Source organism: Arachis ipaensis, chromosome B8 (genome assembly GCF_059453495.1).
Source record: "Arachis ipaensis isolate K30076 ecotype BB chromosome B8, ASM5945349v1, whole genome shotgun sequence".
Taxonomy (NCBI): domain Eukaryota; kingdom Viridiplantae; phylum Streptophyta; class Magnoliopsida; order Fabales; family Fabaceae; genus Arachis; species Arachis ipaensis.
The window spans coordinates 141,588,339-141,609,571 of NC_142443.1; the positions used below are offsets into that span (position 1 = coordinate 141,588,339).

Below are 21,233 nucleotides of genomic sequence, written 5' to 3' on the forward strand. Positions count from 1 at the left end.
AAAATATTTTGTTTTAATACATATTTTTTAATATAAACATATATAATTTTTTTTACATAGGACATCTTTTGATTATATTAAATACAAAAATATCAAATGATTTTAACTTTGAATTTCTTGTAAAATAATATCTAATAATTTTATTATTATTATTATTATTATTATTATTATTATTATTATTATTATTATTATTATTATTATTATTATTGTTGTTGTTGTTGTTGTTGTTGTTATTATTGAGTGAATATATATATATATATATATATATATATATATATATATATGAATCTAATGAATAAATTTATCATTATTTTTGTCTAAAAAATACAAAAAATATAGTACAATATTATTGTGTAATTAATAATAATAATTATTTTATTTTATTTTATTTTTGGACGGGGGACTATTATGTCTAATAGAGAGAAATGTTGGGGATTAATTTGTACATTAGTTTTTTTTGGGGACTAAAATGTCCGTTTTTAAAATCTTTGGGGACTGATCTGGGTAATTACTCTGCCGGAAAATGAATCGGGGACTGATTTGTCTGCCGGAGTAAAACCTTGAGGACTGATCTATGTATTAATTTTCCTTGGGGACTAAAATGTCCAATTCTAAAATCCTCGGGGACTGATTTGGGTAATTACTCTTTTTTTTTTTTTTGTGGTCGGTGGATTGGACAATCCCCAATCCTAGGTACCCCAATGGATTAGACAACTCTCAATCCTAGGTACACAACACACCCACACACTCCTCACATATTTTATCACATTTTTCCTCAATTGCATTCTCTAGGGTTAGAACCCTAGACCTTGAGGTGGAGAAGGGGAAGAAATGCCATTAGAGCCAAAGCTCATTGGCGGTGTGGAGACTTTTCTGGATAGTTAAGATGGCAAGATGTGCTTGGGCCGGGTTATATTTGGGCCCGTTAAGGCCCGGATGCCATGTCTGAAACAAATCTCATTAGAGTTTTACAATGTATTCTATGATTACACAAGTATGAACCATCATTCCTTAAAAAAAAAAAGTGATCATTTTTGTTTATGTCACAACATCTAAACTCAAACTTAGTGGCTGATTTTGGTGTACTCGTAGCATAACCCGTATAGAGAATCAATGGAATATTTGTACAATGTGTACAATGGAGGTTTAGAGATGTCCGATTCAATATTAGAGATATAACTATTAGTGTTACATTTTCCTATAAGCTTAAAGCTTTTGGGATAAGTGATGTCATGACATAGTCTCAAAGTTCTAGATCAAAAAAGTTGAGAGTTTGATCCTTGGTAAACCCCAAAATCAGTTTAAGCTTTTGAAATGAGTGATTTCATGACATAAGATGTTTATTATGGATAGTATGTGTGATGTTCATTTTTTACAAATATTCCATTAGCTTCCTAGCAAAATTTTTTTTTATATCACTACTTTTTCTAACAATCTTTGTAGCTACGGTGGTTCAAATCTTATTAAACTATCAAAACTTGATTAGAATAGTAAAAGATTGAATTGGATTTGGGTATTATGATTACTCTTATTCAAAAGAAAATATGATACAAAACTCAGTACGATTCCATCAGCACTTTTACATTTACACAAAATCTCACAAAAGTTAAAAATGGATTTATCTGCTTAAGTTCAAGTAACATGCAAAATGTTCTTAACCCTAAAATTAAACCCTACTATTTGGAGGCATGGGAAGAACGCCATCAAAGAAATCACCAAAGTAGCCACGTGGCTCATGTACAAGCCTTGAGATTATGTCTCTTAGAGTGACGAGTCCTTCAAGATTTCCATCATCATCCACAACATAGACCCTGTGAATCTTTTCATGATCTAGCAATTGGATCAACTCTTTTATTGTACAATCCTTTTTGCAAGTAATCAAACCCCTTGACATAGAAACAACCTTTTCATGCTTCTTCAAGTAGCTTTTAACAGCTGTTAGGAAATCCTTGGCAGTAATTGCTCTATTATACAATGTAAATATGCAATTAATATATAATAGATAGAACAGGATAATAAAAATGAAAGATAATATCTAAGAATGGTTTGCGTTTTTATTTTCTATATTTTCTGTTTTCTGGATTTTGTGAAGGAAAAAGTGAAAACACAACACGGGATTCTATTGTTTTCACTTTTTTCTAGGGCTGTCAAAATGGGCCAAACCCATCGGGCCAGCCCGTTTACCCATTTAAATGGACGGGTTTTGTTTCCAAAATTAAGTCCGTTTAAATTTTGGGCTAAACGGGTTGAGTCCGATTAACCCACAAAAAATGGCGGGTTAACGGGCTAGCCCGCAGGCTAAACAGGTGGCCCGTTTAATTTCTTTTTTACATTTTTTTAAAAAAAAGTAGCACTTCCAGTCGATATTTTTTTCGATCCGACCCGAAAATCCGACCCATCAACTAAAAAAAAAAAATATTTTTTAAAGGTTTTTGACCTAAAAATAATATTTTTTGTCAAAATATTTTTTAAAAAATAAAATAAAAGAATAAACGGGCTGGCCCGTTTAACCCACGGGCTGACCATAAACGGTCCGGGCTGAAAAATTATAGCCCGCGAATAAAGCAGGCTTAAACAGTCCAGCCTATTTAACTCACGGGTTTAATAGGCCGGATCTAAATGGGCCGGGCTAATCCGTTTAACCGCCCTACTTTTTTCTTCAGGATTCTATATATATATATATATATATATATAAAGAGAGAAATATTATCAACTAACCTCTACTAACTTCTAATATATATATAAAGAGAGAAATATTATCAACTAACCTCGTAAATATTCATGTACTAACTTCTAACTCTCAACTGCTTATAATTACTTTAATAAAAGTTACCTATAATCATGGTATATTTCTGGGGCAGTTAGCAAGAACTGAACATCATGGAGGCTTATATTACCAACTGGATTGTTGCCACCCCTTTCCACTACAGGCACACCTCCAATCCTCTTTTTTCTCATCAATCTAAAGGCTTGAAGCACTGGTTCATCCTCATATACCTGGAAAAATATGAATTACCATCTATTGTGAATCAAGCTGATAAAGAAACATTCATAATTACCTAATGGAGAAGTTAATTAGTAGATACCTTGATGATATGATTTGGTGTGACTAGGGGAAGACCAACTTCAGATATTTTCTTGGTTCCCCAGCTCTCAAACCATTGAAGACCAGCACATTCAACCAACATGTGTATCACAGCAGATTGAGTAATGATTTGATCAATTCTTCCAGCACCTAAGTCCACCACAGGAATACTCTTCATCTTGTACTTTGAGAGTAGCAATAGCATGGTCAAGAATGAGTTTGACCTCTCCAGTGCTAGAAATGGGGCCCACCGAAATGATCCTGAGATATCTCTAACCTGTGTTTGCTAAACTGGTAAGAATTAAGACAGTTACTTTAATCCTAAAAGAACAATAAAACCAGTTAAGCCTCATTTAGCAACCTTGGGATATACACACTTGAAATCTATAAAAATAGCGTTTGGTGGATAGACAGAGACGGAAAGATTGAGACTGATTGACAGAAATTGAAATAAATTTCAGTATTCTGTTTGGTGCAAAGTGAGAGACAGAAATTAAAATAAGAATGAAACTCTAATTTAATTTGCACAAAGGGTAAAATTAGAATTAATTAATTGAAATGAGGGTATTTTAGTTATAAAATATTATTAAAGTTTCAATCTCTATCTTTAAAAATTTTAGTCTCCTGTGTCTCTACTTTTTAGAGGTACTGATTACTGAAATACTGAAATTTTGATGACAGAGACAGAAATTTTAGTACCAGTCTCTAAACTAACAAACATGATATTGAGTCTCAGTCTTCCAGACTCTATTTCAGTACTTCAAAACAAACGCTACCTTAATACTGTTTTTGTCTCGGTCTCTGTCTCGGTTTCTCTAGGACCATCTTAAAATTAAGTTATACTACTCTTAATGATTTTTGACGCACTTAAACTAACCTCCCTTCACACATTATAGAAAAATAACAAAAGTATACAACCTTGGTATTCTTATAAAGTTCAGAAGAAGTGAGATCCTCAAAGAAGTTCCCTGAAGTTGTTGTAGAAGATCCAAGGTCCTTGCCCTCAAGTTGTAGAGAAGCCATGCCATTAGTTGCAGCTTCAATTGCAGTTCCATTGGATCTACTTGATGGACTCTTAGGAGATGTAGGATCAGACTGCAATGTCACCAACATCAATTCTCACATTAATTAATTAGCTTAGTGTGAATAATGAAGCACCCCAAGAGAAAAAAAAAAATTCAAGAATAACCAAGTCCAAGGTATGATATATATCAGTCATAAGTTTTACTTCCTCCAACAAATTTCTCAACATTCAGCTACTAAATCATTTTTAATGCAAAATTCTTTCCCTTTGTGGGAAGAAAACTTGCCATTCAATTCAAGTAAAGATAAGATAACTTAATGAAAATCTCACATGCTAACCTGATGAAGAATCCACACAACAATTCCTGCAAATTCAACTATCCCTATGTATCTGTCAATCCAGCTGGCATCTTCAGGTGCATCAACATCCACCACAGGTGCACTCAGGATGTTGTGTTCTGCTAGTATTTCAACTGCTTCAGCTAAGGTAGCATCTGATTTTATCTCAATTTCTGAAAACATCAAAATACTAAACTAATCTTCATCTGGGTATAATCAAAATCCTTTCTTTTTTTTAAATTTAAATGTGAATTGAACAGAAAATACAAAGTTAGAAAACAATATCTGAATATCACACAACCTTGGTTTGAAGGAGGTGGAGGGAAAGCAGAGACAGGTATGCTTTCAAAACAAGCATTGAGCTTCTCATTAGGACTTAGTTGTGGTTCTTGAACATCCCAAAGATCTTCTACTCTCATTCCAAGCTTTGCCTCTGGACTTCTTGGACTATCTTCCATTGTAGCAGCCATAACCAACACTCAAGTTTCTCACTCTCTTTCTCTTTCTCTTTCTGCAATTATGAATTTCAATGCTGACAAGCTTAGGATCTATAATCAGTTTCACTTTACTCATTCCAATGCAATAAAATAACTGAATACAAGGATTCTAGATTCTACTGACACTTCACTATGCACTATCTTATACCTTAGATTTCAACCGTTGGATTTGAACACTATGATCTCTTTTTTGTTGGCTATATGCCACGTGGAATATTGTACGGCTAGAGATGAGGTTGGCGCATTGTGTGTGATAAACTGCACTGGTCAATGACTCAATTGTCATTTTCTTTTCCTATGTAGCAATCCATATCAAGAGGCCAATCATGCTTATCCAAACAACAAATGTCACACCAAATTTTTTGTATATAATATCTCTTGAAGTCATGAGTACAAGTTTCAATTTTTGAGATGGTCATCACAATTTAAATTAGTCTTTAAAATTTTAGAAATATTATAATTTAAGTGAACAAAAAGATATAATTTCATAATGTAAATTATTATTTTTGAAATCTCAGAAACTAATTACAAAAAATATATATCATAATTTCTAGTGCTAAAATGAAGTTCTACTCTACATCTCAGATTTGTTAACATCAGAGATCAGACACATAGCGTAGCTAGCTCTTATCCAAAATTGTATTACCTCGTGGAAAAAAACATCCTCATCCTGTGCTTACTATGGGCTAACTTTGTGTGCTGTGCTAACGTGCGCTCTATGATGGGTGCACTTGACTCGTGAGCAGAAGCCGAAGTACCAACTCTTTGTTAAATTTAGCGTTTGGTAGAGAGATAGAGACTGAAAGATTGAGATTGAGAGACAGAGATTAAGAGATAGAAATTGAAATAAATTTTAGTATTTTATTTGGTGCAAAGTGAGAGACAGAAATTAAAACAAGAATAAAACTCTAATTTAATTTGCATAAAGAATAAAATTGGAATTAATTAATTGAAACGAGGGTATTTTAGATATAAAATGTTATTAAAATTTCAATTTTCGTTTTTACAAATTTCAGTCCCATGTGTCCCTACTTTTTGAAGGTACTAAAATACTGAAATTTTAGAGATAAAGACAGAAAATTTTAGTACTAGTCTTTGAGCCAACAAACATGATACTGTGTCAGTCTCCTAGTCTGTGTCCTAGTACCTCAAAACAAACGCTACCATATGTCAGGATATTCACTAATATTTGATGTTTGTTTTTTTATTTAATTATATTTTAACAAAAAATAAAAAAATCTCTAAACATGTTTAGACTTTACACAATTTAAATATTATTATATATTAGTATGTTCAGTTTTTTATTAATATATATTTTTAAAATAAATTTAGAAATAATATATATTATTATTTATTAAATAAAAAATATTTTAAATATTTTATATAGTTAAAAAAAATACTAAGAATAATTAAAAATTAATTTATATTTTAATATTAATAAAATATCAAAATTTATCCAAAAAATATTTTATATATATTATGTTCCCGTATCTTATAAGAATTTAAATTTTTTTGCGTGTCCTGTAGGTATTGTATCATATATCCGTATCAGTATTTGTGCATTATAGAATTAGATTAATAGAGTAAGAAAGAATGTAACCAACTTGGGTTGGTCTAATAGTCAGTTTATTAGTTCGCTTGAGTTGAATTCGAATCCCATCTTATGCAGTGTAACCACTAATTGGTTAGCGATAAATTTTTAAATAAAGTTCAGATTTACGACGAATTAGTCTTTAATTTACCATACTAAAAATTTTGTAAAAAATAAAAATGTTAGAATGAAAAGGTAAATATTTGAGTACTACCAAATTAAAATAATAAGATAATATTACAAAATTAATAATAGTTAACTTTTTTATTTGATCAATTTTTCACTTTAAAAAATTTGTTTTCTTTACTTCATGCTACATTAGCAATGTTTGATCTTTTTTTTCATTAGTAAATTAATAAGAGCTAAATCTCATTTTGATCCTTAAAATTAGTAAATTGTATAAAAATTATCTCTAAAATTTTAATTGCACTACTTACATCGCTGCGATTTAGGAGTATTTATGGATTGAATCAGATCCGCATATCAGCTATATTTATCCAAATCTGATCCGAAAACTACGAATATGGATCCGATCCACACGACTATCGGATCCGATCCGCATACTTGGAGGATCGAATTGCGGATTTTATGTAGGTATCCGCATATCCGCGGATCAAAAATAAATAAATATTTTTTTTATGTTTTATTTCAACTAATAATTATCATATATGTTGTATTATTTTAATTATATTATTTAAGAAAAGTATGTCTAATATTATTTTAAGAATAAACATATTTAAAAGAGTAGAAAAAATGAATTTTATTGATATTTTTTAATAAAAATAAGCTTTTAAAAATATTTGTGTGTTTTGCGAATATATCCGATCCGCAAATGTGCAGATCTGATCAGATCCAAGCTTAAAAACTGCGGATATTGGATCCGATCTGATGATTTTAGTGTGGATCGGATCGAGATTTTGGCCATATTCAATCTGATCCGATCCGCGTTCACCCCTACTGTGATTGACAAAAATGCACCACGTTAGTCGCCGACCCGTATTCTGTTAACAGTGTGATGACATGGACTGTTAGTAACATGTGTCACTCTATGATTTGGTCAAGTGTAATGGTATAACTATGTATCTGTTTGTGCCACATATCACAACAGTATTCGTTCATGACTGCATTCAAAGATATTGAGAATTTTGAATTTATAAAAAAAGGAAATAAATTGGTGAAAGGATTAATTTGATGCACGATATTCAATTTTAGAGACTAAAATGCATCACTTAATGTAAAGGTAGGGATCAATTTGGTGTATCTATAATAATTTATGATGCATGTACACTGATGCGAACACGGAATAAAGTATAATACGGGACACCTGAACATGCGAATTTAAAATTCTTATAAAATTTGGGGATACGATATATATATAAAATATAAAGTAGTTTTTAGATAAATTGTAATGATATTTTAGTATTTTATTGTTATTAAAATATAAATTAATTTTTAATATTATTTTAAATTATATAAAATATTTAAAATATTTTTTTCTTTTAATAATTAATAATATATACTATTTTTAAACTCATTTTAAGAATACATATTAAGAATAATGCTGGATACGCTGACACGTGATGAAATTTAAGTGTGTCCAAACGTATCCGAAATTTTTTTTATTTTTTATTAAAACACAGTTTGATGGAACTGATTGAACTTGAAAAGGGGGGTTGAATCAAGTTAGCTCAAACGTGAATGTTTCAAGCTCTGTTTTTGCAGAAGCTAAAAATGCGGGAGAGTTTTTCGTTTTGTCTCATGTACAGAACATAAACAAAGAAGGAAAAAAGAGAAAGAGACCAACATGTATCCTGGTTCAGATTCTAAGTGCCATGAATTCTATGTCCGGTCTCCACCACAACCATAGTAGAATTTTCACTATAATTCACTTATTACAATCACCAATACTATTGAATTACACCCTAATTCAATTAGTATCTACCACTAAACTTTCCTTACCAAAGCTCAACTACCCAAAGTGTTGTCTCAACTTGGAAGGAGAATCTAAACAAATTCAAACTCACCAAGTGCTAACCCAACTTGGCAAGGAAAACTAGTCTTAGTTCAACAACTCAATTACACATAATTTTGATGGCTTTTTCATGCATCTTTTTGCCTTTTCTCTCATAGCTTTTTCATTCACATTTTCAGCCTTTTACTCAATACAAAAGATGACTCAAGATAGTCATAACAAAAAATCAAAAATGAAGCTCGAGTAGAAGAAAAAAAATTCAGCTCAATAGTTGAGATAATGCTCTTGAATGTGCTCTTTTTTTTCTTGTCTTCAAATATTGAAGTGATACTTCTTATATTATCAGCTTGCTCTCCAATTTGCCTCTTCCATTTTCTTGTTCCAGCTACCCATTGGAGCTGTCTCTGATAGCATACAGTCCTTGCTCCATTTTGCTCCACTAACTTGCAAAGTTGAGGAACCATTCCACCACCGTTGTCCTTGGAGTTGTTTTCATATTTGGCATGCATTTCTTTCTTCCTCTGCTCCATTACCTCTGCTATCCGAGGAGTTGCTCTACTGCTTCTGTTCTTGTGTGTTTTGCTCTCCCACATTCTTAATTTTTCTTTATTGATGTCCTTGTTGTGTTGTTTATTCCTTTTTCTTCCAGCTGTCCTGCTTTCTTTATGGTGTAGACAGATGCCTCTTTTTCTTTTAGCAATTGCATGGCCATCTATTTGCCGAACGATGCTTGATGGGTAGATTGGGCTTGTGCATTGACTTGAGACATTGTAAGAATGCTGAAGCAATATGTTGGGTTGAGAGTTTAACATTGGGCCTCCAACACTTAACATACACAGTAAACACATTTGGGCTTTAATCCAAGAAATATTTGTCATCATATATTGGCCCAAAATCAATTTAAGCTTGAGAAGTGTTGTATCCAAAATGTGTCCGACACACAAGACACAACAAATCAAGAAAGTGTCCGTATTTCATAGCCGTATTTTGTGTCCGTGCATTATAAATTATTATAGATCATTAAATGATGCATTTTAGTCCCTAAAATTAAATATCGTGCATCAAATTAATCCTTTTAAGAGTTTATTTTCTTTTTTTATAAATTTAAAATTTTCAATATCTTTGAATATGGTAATTTCAATTATATTTTTCACATATTGTTTAAATACAAGTGATTTTATAAAATATTTTTAAGATTTTAGTTTTAATTATATAATTTTTTTATAATAAATTATTTATAAAAATGTTAATAATTGGAAATTCTTGCATACTCCTATGGAAAAGAAATGCACGATGTTTTATTATTAATAATTTAATATTCTTCAAGGTATGATACTGAATAAAATTATCATCTTAAGCTACCATGCATTGTAAAGTCATAAAGTGTAAACCCTGAATTGGATTGCGTATGATCCTAGTAGTATTATGGAAGATGATTATTTTGAGTGGTTTGGTCTTTCCTTCGACTTGGAAATTAGGGATGGCAAAATTCTCCGAGACGCGGGGATCCCTGCGGGGACTGCCCCGAATGGGGATCCGATTGTGGGGAATTTTTCCCGCGGGGATGGGAATGGGGGACAAAATTCCTCCGAAGCAGGCACGGGAACCCGAGCGGGGATCCCCGCCCCGTCCCCGCTATTCCCCGAAATTTATGAATTCCTTAAATTATCCTTAATAGTTTATTTCTCATATATGTTTTTTAGTCATTTCTCACACACACATTTATAGAAATCCAAAACTCCTAATCTTTATTTGCATAACCCTTCTTCAATTCAGAAATTCCTAAGGCTGTCCATACTCCATCTAACCTCTCTGCAGCCACCCCCTCGTCACCCTTCTCACCGAATCGTCACACATCACCGTGCCATCACCCTTACCGCGTCGTAATTTCTATTTGCGGCGTTCTTTTTCATAACTCTGCCGTCGTGTCCATTCTCCTCTCTGTTGCCACGTCTCTTACCTCGTCCACTGCTTTGTCCTTTGACTCGTCGTCGCGTCCCCCTATTGCGTTATTTCGAGAGAAGTCACCATCGTATCATTTAGACTTTTTGTATAAAATCTTACAGTTTTTGTATAAGATAGATACTTGCAGCTCTATTCATATGGAAATTAACAATTAGTTAGAACTATTATGTAGATGGGGAATGGGGTCCCCGCGGGGAATGGGGCCCCGTGGGGAATGGGGATGGGGAGCAATATTCCCCCACAGTGGGGAATGGGGCGGGGATGGGGAGCAAATCTGAGGGCGGGGATGGGGAGCAGGGAGGCATCCCCCACCCCGCCCCCGCCCTGCCCCATTGACATCCCTATTGGAAACACAATTGTATCGGAATGTATTTGATCTCCCATGCCTGTTGGTCTAAATAAATTACCAATTTATTTAATTACCATAAAATGAATGAATATTGCAATATAATATATTTATTTAAGATCAAAATTCATGTGCCGTCAAACCATTAAATGATTTGATTGATTTAACTAAATTTTTTATATAACAATTTTTAATTATCAACTTTAAGTGAAGTTAACTGCATCTAAAATTTTAACTTAATTTAATTATTCCAACAAGCTTGGGAGATGAACTAAATCCTTCCAAAAAATAATGAAAAAGTATAAGATACCAACATATTATCTATCAATTTATTGCCAATAATAATTAATTATTATATTTTAAACACATATATAAAGAGACACATCCAGAAAATATATCTATAAAGACACTTCTGTTAAACACAACCATAAAAAAGACATTTTTATTAGACACATCCACAAAGACACTTCCATTAAACACAGTTATAAATAAAAGTTGGCAGAAATGCTGTTGGTAACGTAGCGAAATTGAAAAACAATACATTTCAAATTCAACCATAAGTAATACAAGAAACAAAACAATTAATACTTAATCCTTTTAAGACCGCAATAATCCGTTGCAAGATCCCCGGATGACTTGGATGATTCAGGCGATATGAAGAGCAACTGAGCAATGCATGAGTTGGAACGTGATGCGTGTCGAATTCAGGGCTGGAGCCTGGAGGTGATCAATAATGTGATGGTGAGACCAAGCTCTCATGGCAAAGGAATATAGTTCTCGGATGATACTCGTGAGCCACTTGAGAAACAAGTTGGTTTTGACGTAAATTATACACAACAAATTTGAAATAAGATTCATTTAGTGCCAAAAGATTAAGATCTTCTGAGATATACAGGGGTCCTACTGTAAAACATGGCTTGATCGTTTGAGATGGGATTTCAAACAATTTAATCCAAGAATCTTCAACTCCATGCTCCTTCATTATCCAGAGAGTGCAAATAATTGGCTCATGCTGCAGATTAGGGAGTTCCATGAACGGCATACAATCCTCAGTTGCAGAAGAAGCCTCACTGGAAGCCTCGCCAAGATTTCTCTAATCAGATCTCGTGGAAGATCTTCTTCGTATTCAAGGTGTTTCATTCTCGTAGTCATAAGACAATAAGGCTTTGCGTTTTTAAGAGTCTATTGCTTTATTTTTTAAAAGAGTAGTGCTAGGGAACGAATGGCCTAAGCATACAATGTGTACAATTGACTAAATTTTTGGTCCATGAATACTGATTTTGGGTTCACCAAGGATCGAATTCTTGAGTTTTTCGGATCTAGAATTCTAATACCATATTTGAAACCACTCATCCCAAAAGCGTAGCCTGACAGGACAATATAACACTAATGATCATATCTCTAATACTTCCTAAACCTCCATTGTACACATTCTACGCTTAAGCCATTGATTCCCTATACTTTCTCTTTAAAATAGTTTATAAAAATTAATTTTTAAAAAATGTCTTTTTAAAAATAGTAATATTTATATTTAATAAATTAAATTAAAAATAATTATTAATAAACATAAGTAATAATAATGATGTTTGATAAAATAGTTTTTAAATTTTAAAAATATTATAATAAATATAATTACAAACATTAAATTTAAAAATTAGTTAACATATGAGATTATAGCGGACTTTTAAATTTTAAAAAGTAGGCCAAGTTTAAAAAGCTCTATCTTAAATATTTTTAAAAGTACTTCAATATTTTAAAAGCTACTACAAATACAAATATATGGTCTTTTTAATTTATCAAACGCAAAATGAGGAGTTTGAGTTTTTAAAAAACTCAAGTACCTCCTCGACAAGTTTTACCAAACAAAGCCTATATATTCTAAAGGAAAAGTACAGTTATTCTAATTTTAAATTTCATTGTTTATATTGTTTAAAAAAGTAGTTGTTTACTTAACAAAATCATATTCTAAAATGTAAGATAAAATAATTTAATTTAAATTTTTTTAAAAATAAAATAAGATAAATTAATTTAAATTTGATTTTATTTTATTGGATTAGATTGAATTGATTTAAATTTAAAATTTTTAAAAATATTATTAAATAAATCATAAACAAATTAATTTTTTAATACTTTAATAACAAAATAAACTAAAATATAGATCTAATAATTTAAAATTCAAAATTAAATACTAATTATTGAATGAGTATCGTCATTACAAATTATTGGTTTTCTTTATATCTTTTTTTTTTTTGGTGACTTGGTTTTCTTTATATCTAACACTAATATAATATAATTCTTCTAATATTCAAATTCTTAAATATGACAAGACTATTATTCTATTTTTTATTTTTAGAATACAAAAATTTCATCTTAAGCATGTACATAAATTATAAATTATTATTTATTTAAAATTTTAGATTGTTATTTTTAAAATTTTTAAATATATTTATTTAAATTATTATATATTTAGTTTTTAATATTATTAAATTAATTTAAAAAATTATTTATAAATTATAAATTATTTAATTAAATTGTAATTTTTAAAATTTTTAATTATAGTTATATTTTATTCTTATTATAATAACATTACTCTTTAAAAAAAAGCTACTAATAAGTTCATGTAATAACAATAATAATTTTACGAGTAAAGTATCGTTTTTGTCTCCAACGTTTAGGATAAATTCTACTTGTGTCCCTAACGTTTAAATCGTCCTATTTGTATTCCTACGTTTGTAAAAGTGATTCAATGTTATCATGTCGTCAATTACACATCATGAGCGCTTTAGTTTGAGTTTTAAAAATCTCTTCTTAAAGTTAGAATACAAATGTATAGGATAGAATTGATGATCTACTCCAAAAAATAACTCATCAAATGTTGAAACTAATTCCTACAACATTTACATAATTCACTGACATAATTGAATCTAAACACAAATAGTGGGTATAATATTAAAATCGAACACATCCAATTAAGACTTAATTGAGAATGAATACATCTAAGTGAGAATAATTGAAAAATATAATTGAATCACTTTTATAAACGTTAAGGATACAAATAGGACGATTTAAACGTTAGGGACACAAATAGGACTTATCCCAAACATTGGGGACAAAAACTATACTTTACTCTAATTTTATTTAAAAACTTAAGTAAAAGATAATAAGTAATACTTAATAAGTGCCAATGAATAATAGCTCAAATGACATAGACTTCCCATACTCAATTAAGACGTTGTGAGTTCGAGTCTCCTATCTTTGGTAAAAAAAAAAAAGTGATACTTATTAAGTATGCCGCGGTTGTGGTCAAATCTGTTTCCATACTATCCGTCTCCACACTATCAATACTCAACATTTTTTTATTTTCAAAAAATCTATGATGTTAAGTTAGATAGTTGTTAGGATTTATAATTTAAATTTATTTATTTTATCTATAAATTCAAATCAAATTTAAAATAAAGTCAATCAGGTTTTAAAATTTTTTTATATAAGTGAATTATAAAAATACGAGTTAAAAATACATATCATAATACTTCAGTTAAAAAATTTTTTGTGTCTTAGTTTATGAATTTACTGAGAGAAAAAAAAGTTTATTAGATTATATATTTTGATGTTGAGCACCATGTTAATTTTTAAGCCTACACATCATAAATATGTAGTAAATTCAAATTAAGTACTGATGTGTGTAGACTTTTAAAATTGTTAAATATTTTACAATATGAATTTAATTTTGTGTAGACTTTAAAATTGTTAAATATTTTACAATATGGATTTAATTTTGTGAGTTTTAAAATTTTGTGTTTGATTACACCTATTTAGTTGATAGTTTTTTTAAAATAAATTCAGTGATAAATTTATTTAATTTATTAATAATTTTAATTGTATTTTTTTTAACAAATTTATTGACAACAAATTTTTTTTATTTTAATTTATTTTAGATACTATTGAATATCTTATTGAAATTAAGATTTAGAAGTGAAGGACTCATGAAAAGGATGACAAATTTACCAAAAACAACTTTGTTGAATTGGAAATCAACCATGGATAATCAATTATTTTTTTAAAAATATAAACACTTCTACATAATAGATGAGTAAAATAAAATCTAAAAAAATTAATATTAATTTCTATGTAAATTTATTTATTTAGATTTGTTTTAAAATTTTATTCTATAAATTTAAATTTATTTATTTTAGTTTTTTTATTTAAATTATTATTTTAACAAGGATTTTAATTTGTTAAACAAAATCGGTTTTCGGTGAATAAATTTATTATATAGTGTATGCTCCATGTAATCACATCTTAAATATGAAACCTCAACACCAAAATGAATAACTAGGCTCTTTTTTCTTGTGCTTGCTTCTGACACTTTTTTTCTGCTCTTTACCAAATTAATTAATTTGTTGATCGTGATTGATCTTTGTAGAACTAAAATAATTAATTAATTAATTAATTAATTTTTAAATTATAACTATTTTTGAACAAAAAATAATTTATAAATTGTGTTAAAATTTTTATAAGATTGTTAATTTTTAAATTTTAAATTTAAATATGAACAATTACATATAATAAAGGAGTAAAATGAATCTAAAAAATTTAATATTAAGTTCTACGTGAATTTATTTATTTAAATTTGTTTTAAAATTTTATTCTATAAATTTAAATTTATTTGTTTTAGTATTTTTTATTTAAATTGCTATTTTAACTTTATTTTGTTATAAATTATAGTCTTACAATTTGTTAGAATAGAGTTATTTAACGGTAATATTCATCTATAAATTTTTTAAAATATGTTTTTTATGTGAATTTTTATTCATCGTATATTAAATTAAATTTAAAAAAAATGTTTTACAAATCAAAATTCCATGTATGGCATAAACATATTCTTCAATCTTAAAATAAAAATATCATTCAATTTAAGAATAGGCATGTATATTTTTTTATTTTTTATTTTTTTTGTCAAGATATATTTTTTTATTTAATTCTTGAGTTTATGACTATGTGTGTGTTATGTAATGGAATTTTTTTTTGCTTTACTTATTTAGCTTTCCAAAATCTAAAAAACCTAGGAGTAATATCGTCAACTTTAATTTTTCATAGAAGTACTGACCCTCTACTACCATTTTTACACAATGTTCTACATGAAACTTCTGCTCCATACATCACTTTCAAGTATTTTTTTATTGTCATTCTATTACTTTATTTTTATTAATAAATTTATATTTAAATATTTAATATTATATGTGGTATAAAATCTCAATTTTAATTCTTTTTTTTTACATGTGGTTTTTTTTATATAGTTTTTTTTTAATAGTTGTTACTTGTTACAACAAATTTTTGACCCAATAAAAGAGAAAAGAGTTATAGTAGGAATAACAAAAATAAAAAAGAATAACAAAATATACATAACATACATTTTACATTTATTTTTTATTGTTACCTATTATATCATGCATAATAAAATACCAAACACTAACAACACCATAATTTCTTTGTTATTGTCAACAAGATTATTGTGAATTAGAATTTTATAATGAAGTTATGTAAAATTAACATTTAATATTAAAAAGTATTTATTATCATCGTTATTTTAATATCTATTCTCTATAAAAAATGGTATTTTTTAAATCATTTATTCAAACACTATAGTTTTAAAATAAGTACTTTTATAATTAAAAAATTAACATAAAATAATTTATTTATAAGCTATGATTATATTTTATTTTTTTTTTCGAAAAAAATTATTTAAATTGTTTATCCCTTTCAAATTGGATGCCCCCAAACATTTCTCTTTTGCTAGGAAATGGGTTTATGATAGAATTTTACCTATGAATTTTTATCTTTTGTTAGTTCCTCAAAATACAGTAGAAATGGGTTTATGAGAGGAATCAAGATCCTATAATTCAGATGAGTACCAAGACAACTTATATAGGTGGATACTCACATGAAGATATTATAATTGTCTTCATGTGATGATTTTTTTTTTTTAACCCTTAAATGATAGATTGTAGGGTTAGATTTTGATATGTTATAAAAGTGTTGTTTTTATTTGAAATGTGGCCAAATCAATAAATCACACTTTTATACAAAGCATCTTCATAAAAAGATGTTTTTTACATCTTCATTTGAGTAGCTCCCACTTATATAACCATGTAGCCTTCAATGTTATACATCTTCTCCTCTACTATACCTCTCCAATTTTTATACTCCGATTTAGTATATTTAATTTCAAATGACAATATCACTAATAAAAAAAAAAATCATCTTTAGTAAATTTTGAAAATCAGAATCACCTGTTAAAAAGCTTTAAAGAAAATGTTATTAGCCATTAGCCAAAAGAAAATTTAATTATTCAAACTGTCGAACGAAAATACAAAATTTAATTATTCAATTTTTTTTTTATTTTTTTTGTTACATTCAAGTATCTCATGAAATCAAATGCAACCTGACCTATGCCGAATGTTGAGTTGTGTCCAGTTCCCAAGCAAAGCATGAGTTGAAGGTGAATAATGTGACGGTGAGACCAAACTCTCATGGCAAAGGAATATAGTTATCGAATGATACCCGTGAGACACCTGAGAAACTAGTTTGTTTCGACGTAAATTATACACAATAAATTTGCGATCAGATTCATCTAATGCCAAAAGATTATGATCTTCTGAGATGTACACCGAAACACATGGCGAGATCATTCCACCACATGGGATTTCGAACAATTTAATCCAAGACTCTTCAACTCCGTACTCTTTCATTATCCAAAGAGCGCAAATAATTCGCATATTCGGAGTGCGATAACAAACAGAAAGACGGTTATTGTGGAGTTGCAAGCGAGGCAGGTGGACGACGTCAGAGCGCGTTCTAGTAATCGGCAGACACAATCGACCAAACGACTCCTTTTTCAAGTCGAAGGTAAGAAGGAACCACTCCAATTCAAAATGATCTATAGTAGGATGATACACAATCCAATTGAGAGTGCCGCTCACAAATATTCCATTCCTTGGGCCAACAAAATCGTACGGAAACACCGGATGATTAACAATTTTCCAAGAAGGATTTGCACCAAAAGTGAAAACTAAAGCGCCAGATCTCACCTTGGAATAAGTTATAAGAGACGAGGCAGAACAACCCATAACAAACTTGTACTGGTCATGTAGAATATCATAGCCAAAGCCACAGAAAACATCGTCTCCGCACTCGTGCGAGCACTGGAACGGAACGGATGGGGATACCGAACGGGTACTGGGATTGAAAAGAGTAAGAGTTTCAAAGGGAAAGCCTTGAGACAAGCAGAGCAATCCGTTGCAAGATCCCTGGATGACTATTCCGTCAGCCGGATGTGACTCGAATGCAGTTGGCTGATGCTGGCGATAAAGAATAAGAGATTGTGAAGAGCAATGCATGATGTCGCCCCTCCGTCCCGCTTCCTTCCAACATAGCAATGGCGGCGGCTGAGTTAGGGTTGAGCGATGAAGGTGGTGGTTGGCGAATTCAGGGCTGCAGATTAGGGAGTTCCATGAACGGCATACAATCCTCAGTTGCAGGATTTGCCTCACTGAAAGCCTCGTCAAGATTTCTCTAATCAGATCTGCTGGAAGATTACCAAGGTGTTTCATTCTCGTAGTCATAAGAGAATAAGGTTTTGCGACTTTGAAGAAGCTGAGGTGAAGTATATATATTGATATTGAGAAAGTATAGCGGAAGCGGATTATAAAAGAAGGCTAAATTAATTTTAAATTTTTTATTTTTAATTAATTATATCGGATTTTGAAATTTAAAAAAGTAGGTATTAGTCAAAGGAGACCACTTACATAAAAATGTTTCAAAACGTCTTTTTTTATAGATTTTGAATTCAGTTTATTGATATTGAATTAGTGCTTAGTGCTGTTGAGATTGATTTATAAATCCAATCTGTTGTACTTGTGTTGTATTGAATTTTTCTTCTGAGTTACTAATCTGTATGATTGAATTTTTTCTACTACATTGAACTGAATTTATTTATTAAAATTTTCAGTTGAATTTTGCTACGCTGCATCTTGTTTTACTTGAATTTTGTTGTTGTTGAATCTTGAATTCTTATTATTGAGTTCTGATTTTAACTACTTTCAGTTATTATAGCAGATAAATCATCAAAAAACAACTGATATTGTTTAGATATTTAAAGCAACCTGTTGTGCAACAACTAGAAAAAAGAGAAGCACAAGTAATTGAGGAGGAACAACAGCAGGCAACGGTGGTGGCACCACGAGAGAAAAAGGAACCACCGGCTACTGTGTTGGCAGAATCTGTGGAAACGGAAACAGAGCATGCACTAGTGGTGATAAGAATAGAGGAAATGGAACCACGGCAGACATTAGTAGTTAGTGGGAAAAAAAACTAAGTGGAAAATAATGGTGTGCTTGCTTATCTACTGCATTAGCTAAACAAAAATAATTAAGCAGCACCTTCTTGATCCCTGACCCTATTATGTAGTCAATTAGAAGCACAAATAGAATTGAAGTTAGTCCACAAGTTGGAACATGAAGCCATATTTTTTTTTCCTTTGCTCTCTCCCTCTTGTCTTTCAAACACATCTTATTTTGGATGATGTATTATAGTAGTGTATCAATTGTTAGAAAATAGAAACCCAAGGTAAATAAATAGAATAACTTTTATAACAGAAACCATATGCGTATTTTTTCATTTACGTTTAGTTGTCAAAAATATTTTGCTTTTATAAATATTATACTATCTCTTATTATTAAGGTAATTTTTAAATTTTCATTCTACAAATATGAAAATATTTTACACACCAAAAATCAACTATTATATTTTAATGTGTATTTATATGTTTAACATTATATCATTTTAATTTATATTTTATGTGTTAGCATATATTAAATAATACTTATACAAAATTGCATATAATTTTAATTGCATAGAATATTTAACGTTTTATCGTTTCCTCACAAGTGCATAAGGCATTCCAATGACTGAAAAAGAACGCGAAAAAGAAGCGTGCGATGCGGCTAGAAGTTAGAGCGTGTTTACACGTTTTCACTAATAAAACTGGTTTTTGTTAGGTTTAAACCAATTTGATTGAACTTAGTTGACAAAATGACTTGGAAATATAGCAGGACTGAAAAAAATAATACAAAAATCATAAAATGGCATTTGTATTTTATTCCTCCAAAGTGAACATATGCATCCAGGTGCACTTTTTCTACTACTGCTTCTAAAATGATCTGACATGAAAAGTGCAAGCTACGAAGCAATCCTCAAGTTATCAACAACAGCTTGATTTTCAAGAATGTTCAAGTCATTTAAGTGCTTCAGATGTAAGATTGTTGTACAAGCAGAGAGTATAATAGCATCCAACTCCTCATCCCTGTAAGATAGCTGAAATAGAAAAATAATTCAATCACTGTAATGGTTAATAATTGGAAGATATGTGTCCACACACACCCTTTACCATTGGATAGATCCTCATCCAATCCAACCGTGAAGAAGGGTTGTTTGTTTAGGGTTGGAAGGAAAATGAGTACAAAGAGTTTCTTCTCTAAAAGACAGCACAAACTAAGTTTATTGACAGCACACAATTTTCATGCAACATCAGCAAACACAGCGTTTCATCAATAATCAAAATCACAGGGAAAGACGTTGGCTCATATAGATCATTAACTGCTATACAGAAAATTGAAGTCAAGAATACATTATACATTGAATGAAGAATGAACCAATTTCGCATACACAAAGGTAAAATGAGACCCAAGTTTTGCACCTTTGCAACTAGCAGAAAAAAACTGATAAAAAACACTAAAGCTGTAACTCCTATGAAAAAAAAGAAAAACCTTTTTCTATTTAGACAAACTTAAATCCATAACAACAAAATCAAATTTACGCTGTCACAAGGCAAGCAATGGGAAATAAATGTTTGTTTTGTTTATTTCTTTCTTCCTTCCTTCCCATTCCCTTGATCACACTAATTGTCCAATCAATTCTTCAACCTAGTAAGTAATAACACTGCCAAATCAAAATGCTACACAAAGAAAAAAAGGACACAAAGTGATAAAAGAAGGGAGCAGGGTGTGGAACTAATAAAATCAGAATGGCTAAAAGTACAGCATGATTGGTAATCCTTCCCAGAAACCTTGCATTGCAGTGCCATAACATATCATATTATCAAATCTGAGTTAACTCCACCAACCAAAAGTTCAATTGAAGCGCCTAGCATGATCATCAATATGCATAAAGACAAATTAGTTGTTCCACACTAGAAAAAAGCCCCCAAGGTAATGTCATTTGTCTTCTCATTTGTTTACACAAATAAGTTTCAATATCAATAATGCATTTACAACCAGACTCGTTTTCTTTCTCTTTTTAATTCTATATACGTAAAAGTGAAAAAATTATTCCATAAAAATTCTATAAATACTAGAAGG

The 21,233-nt window shown here is 30.1% G+C and overlaps 2 protein-coding genes across 2 annotated transcripts; both read right to left on the bottom strand.

Annotated features, from left to right (window-relative positions):
* Nucleotides 1-1,503: 1,503 nt before the first annotated feature.
* Nucleotides 1,504-5,258, bottom strand: LOC107613530 (SNF1-related protein kinase regulatory subunit gamma-1). The gene is made up of 6 exons (XM_016315571.3): nucleotides 4,749-5,258; nucleotides 4,448-4,620; nucleotides 4,004-4,180; nucleotides 3,087-3,362; nucleotides 2,834-2,997; nucleotides 1,504-1,964 (listed from the first exon to the last, which is right to left on the bottom strand). The coding sequence occupies exons 1-6, from the start codon at nucleotides 4,915-4,917 to the stop codon at nucleotides 1,667-1,669; spliced, it is 1,257 nt and encodes a 418-aa protein (XP_016171057.1). The 5' UTR covers nucleotides 4,918-5,258; the 3' UTR covers nucleotides 1,504-1,666.
* An 11,991-nt stretch (nucleotides 5,259-17,249) lies between these two features.
* LOC107611792 (F-box/kelch-repeat protein At3g23880-like) lies at nucleotides 17,250-18,440 on the bottom strand. Its single transcript, XM_016313684.2, has one exon. The coding sequence runs from the start codon at nucleotides 18,438-18,440 to the stop codon at nucleotides 17,250-17,252; it is 1,191 nt and encodes a 396-aa protein (XP_016169170.2).
* Between the last annotated feature and the right edge of the window lie 2,793 nt (nucleotides 18,441-21,233).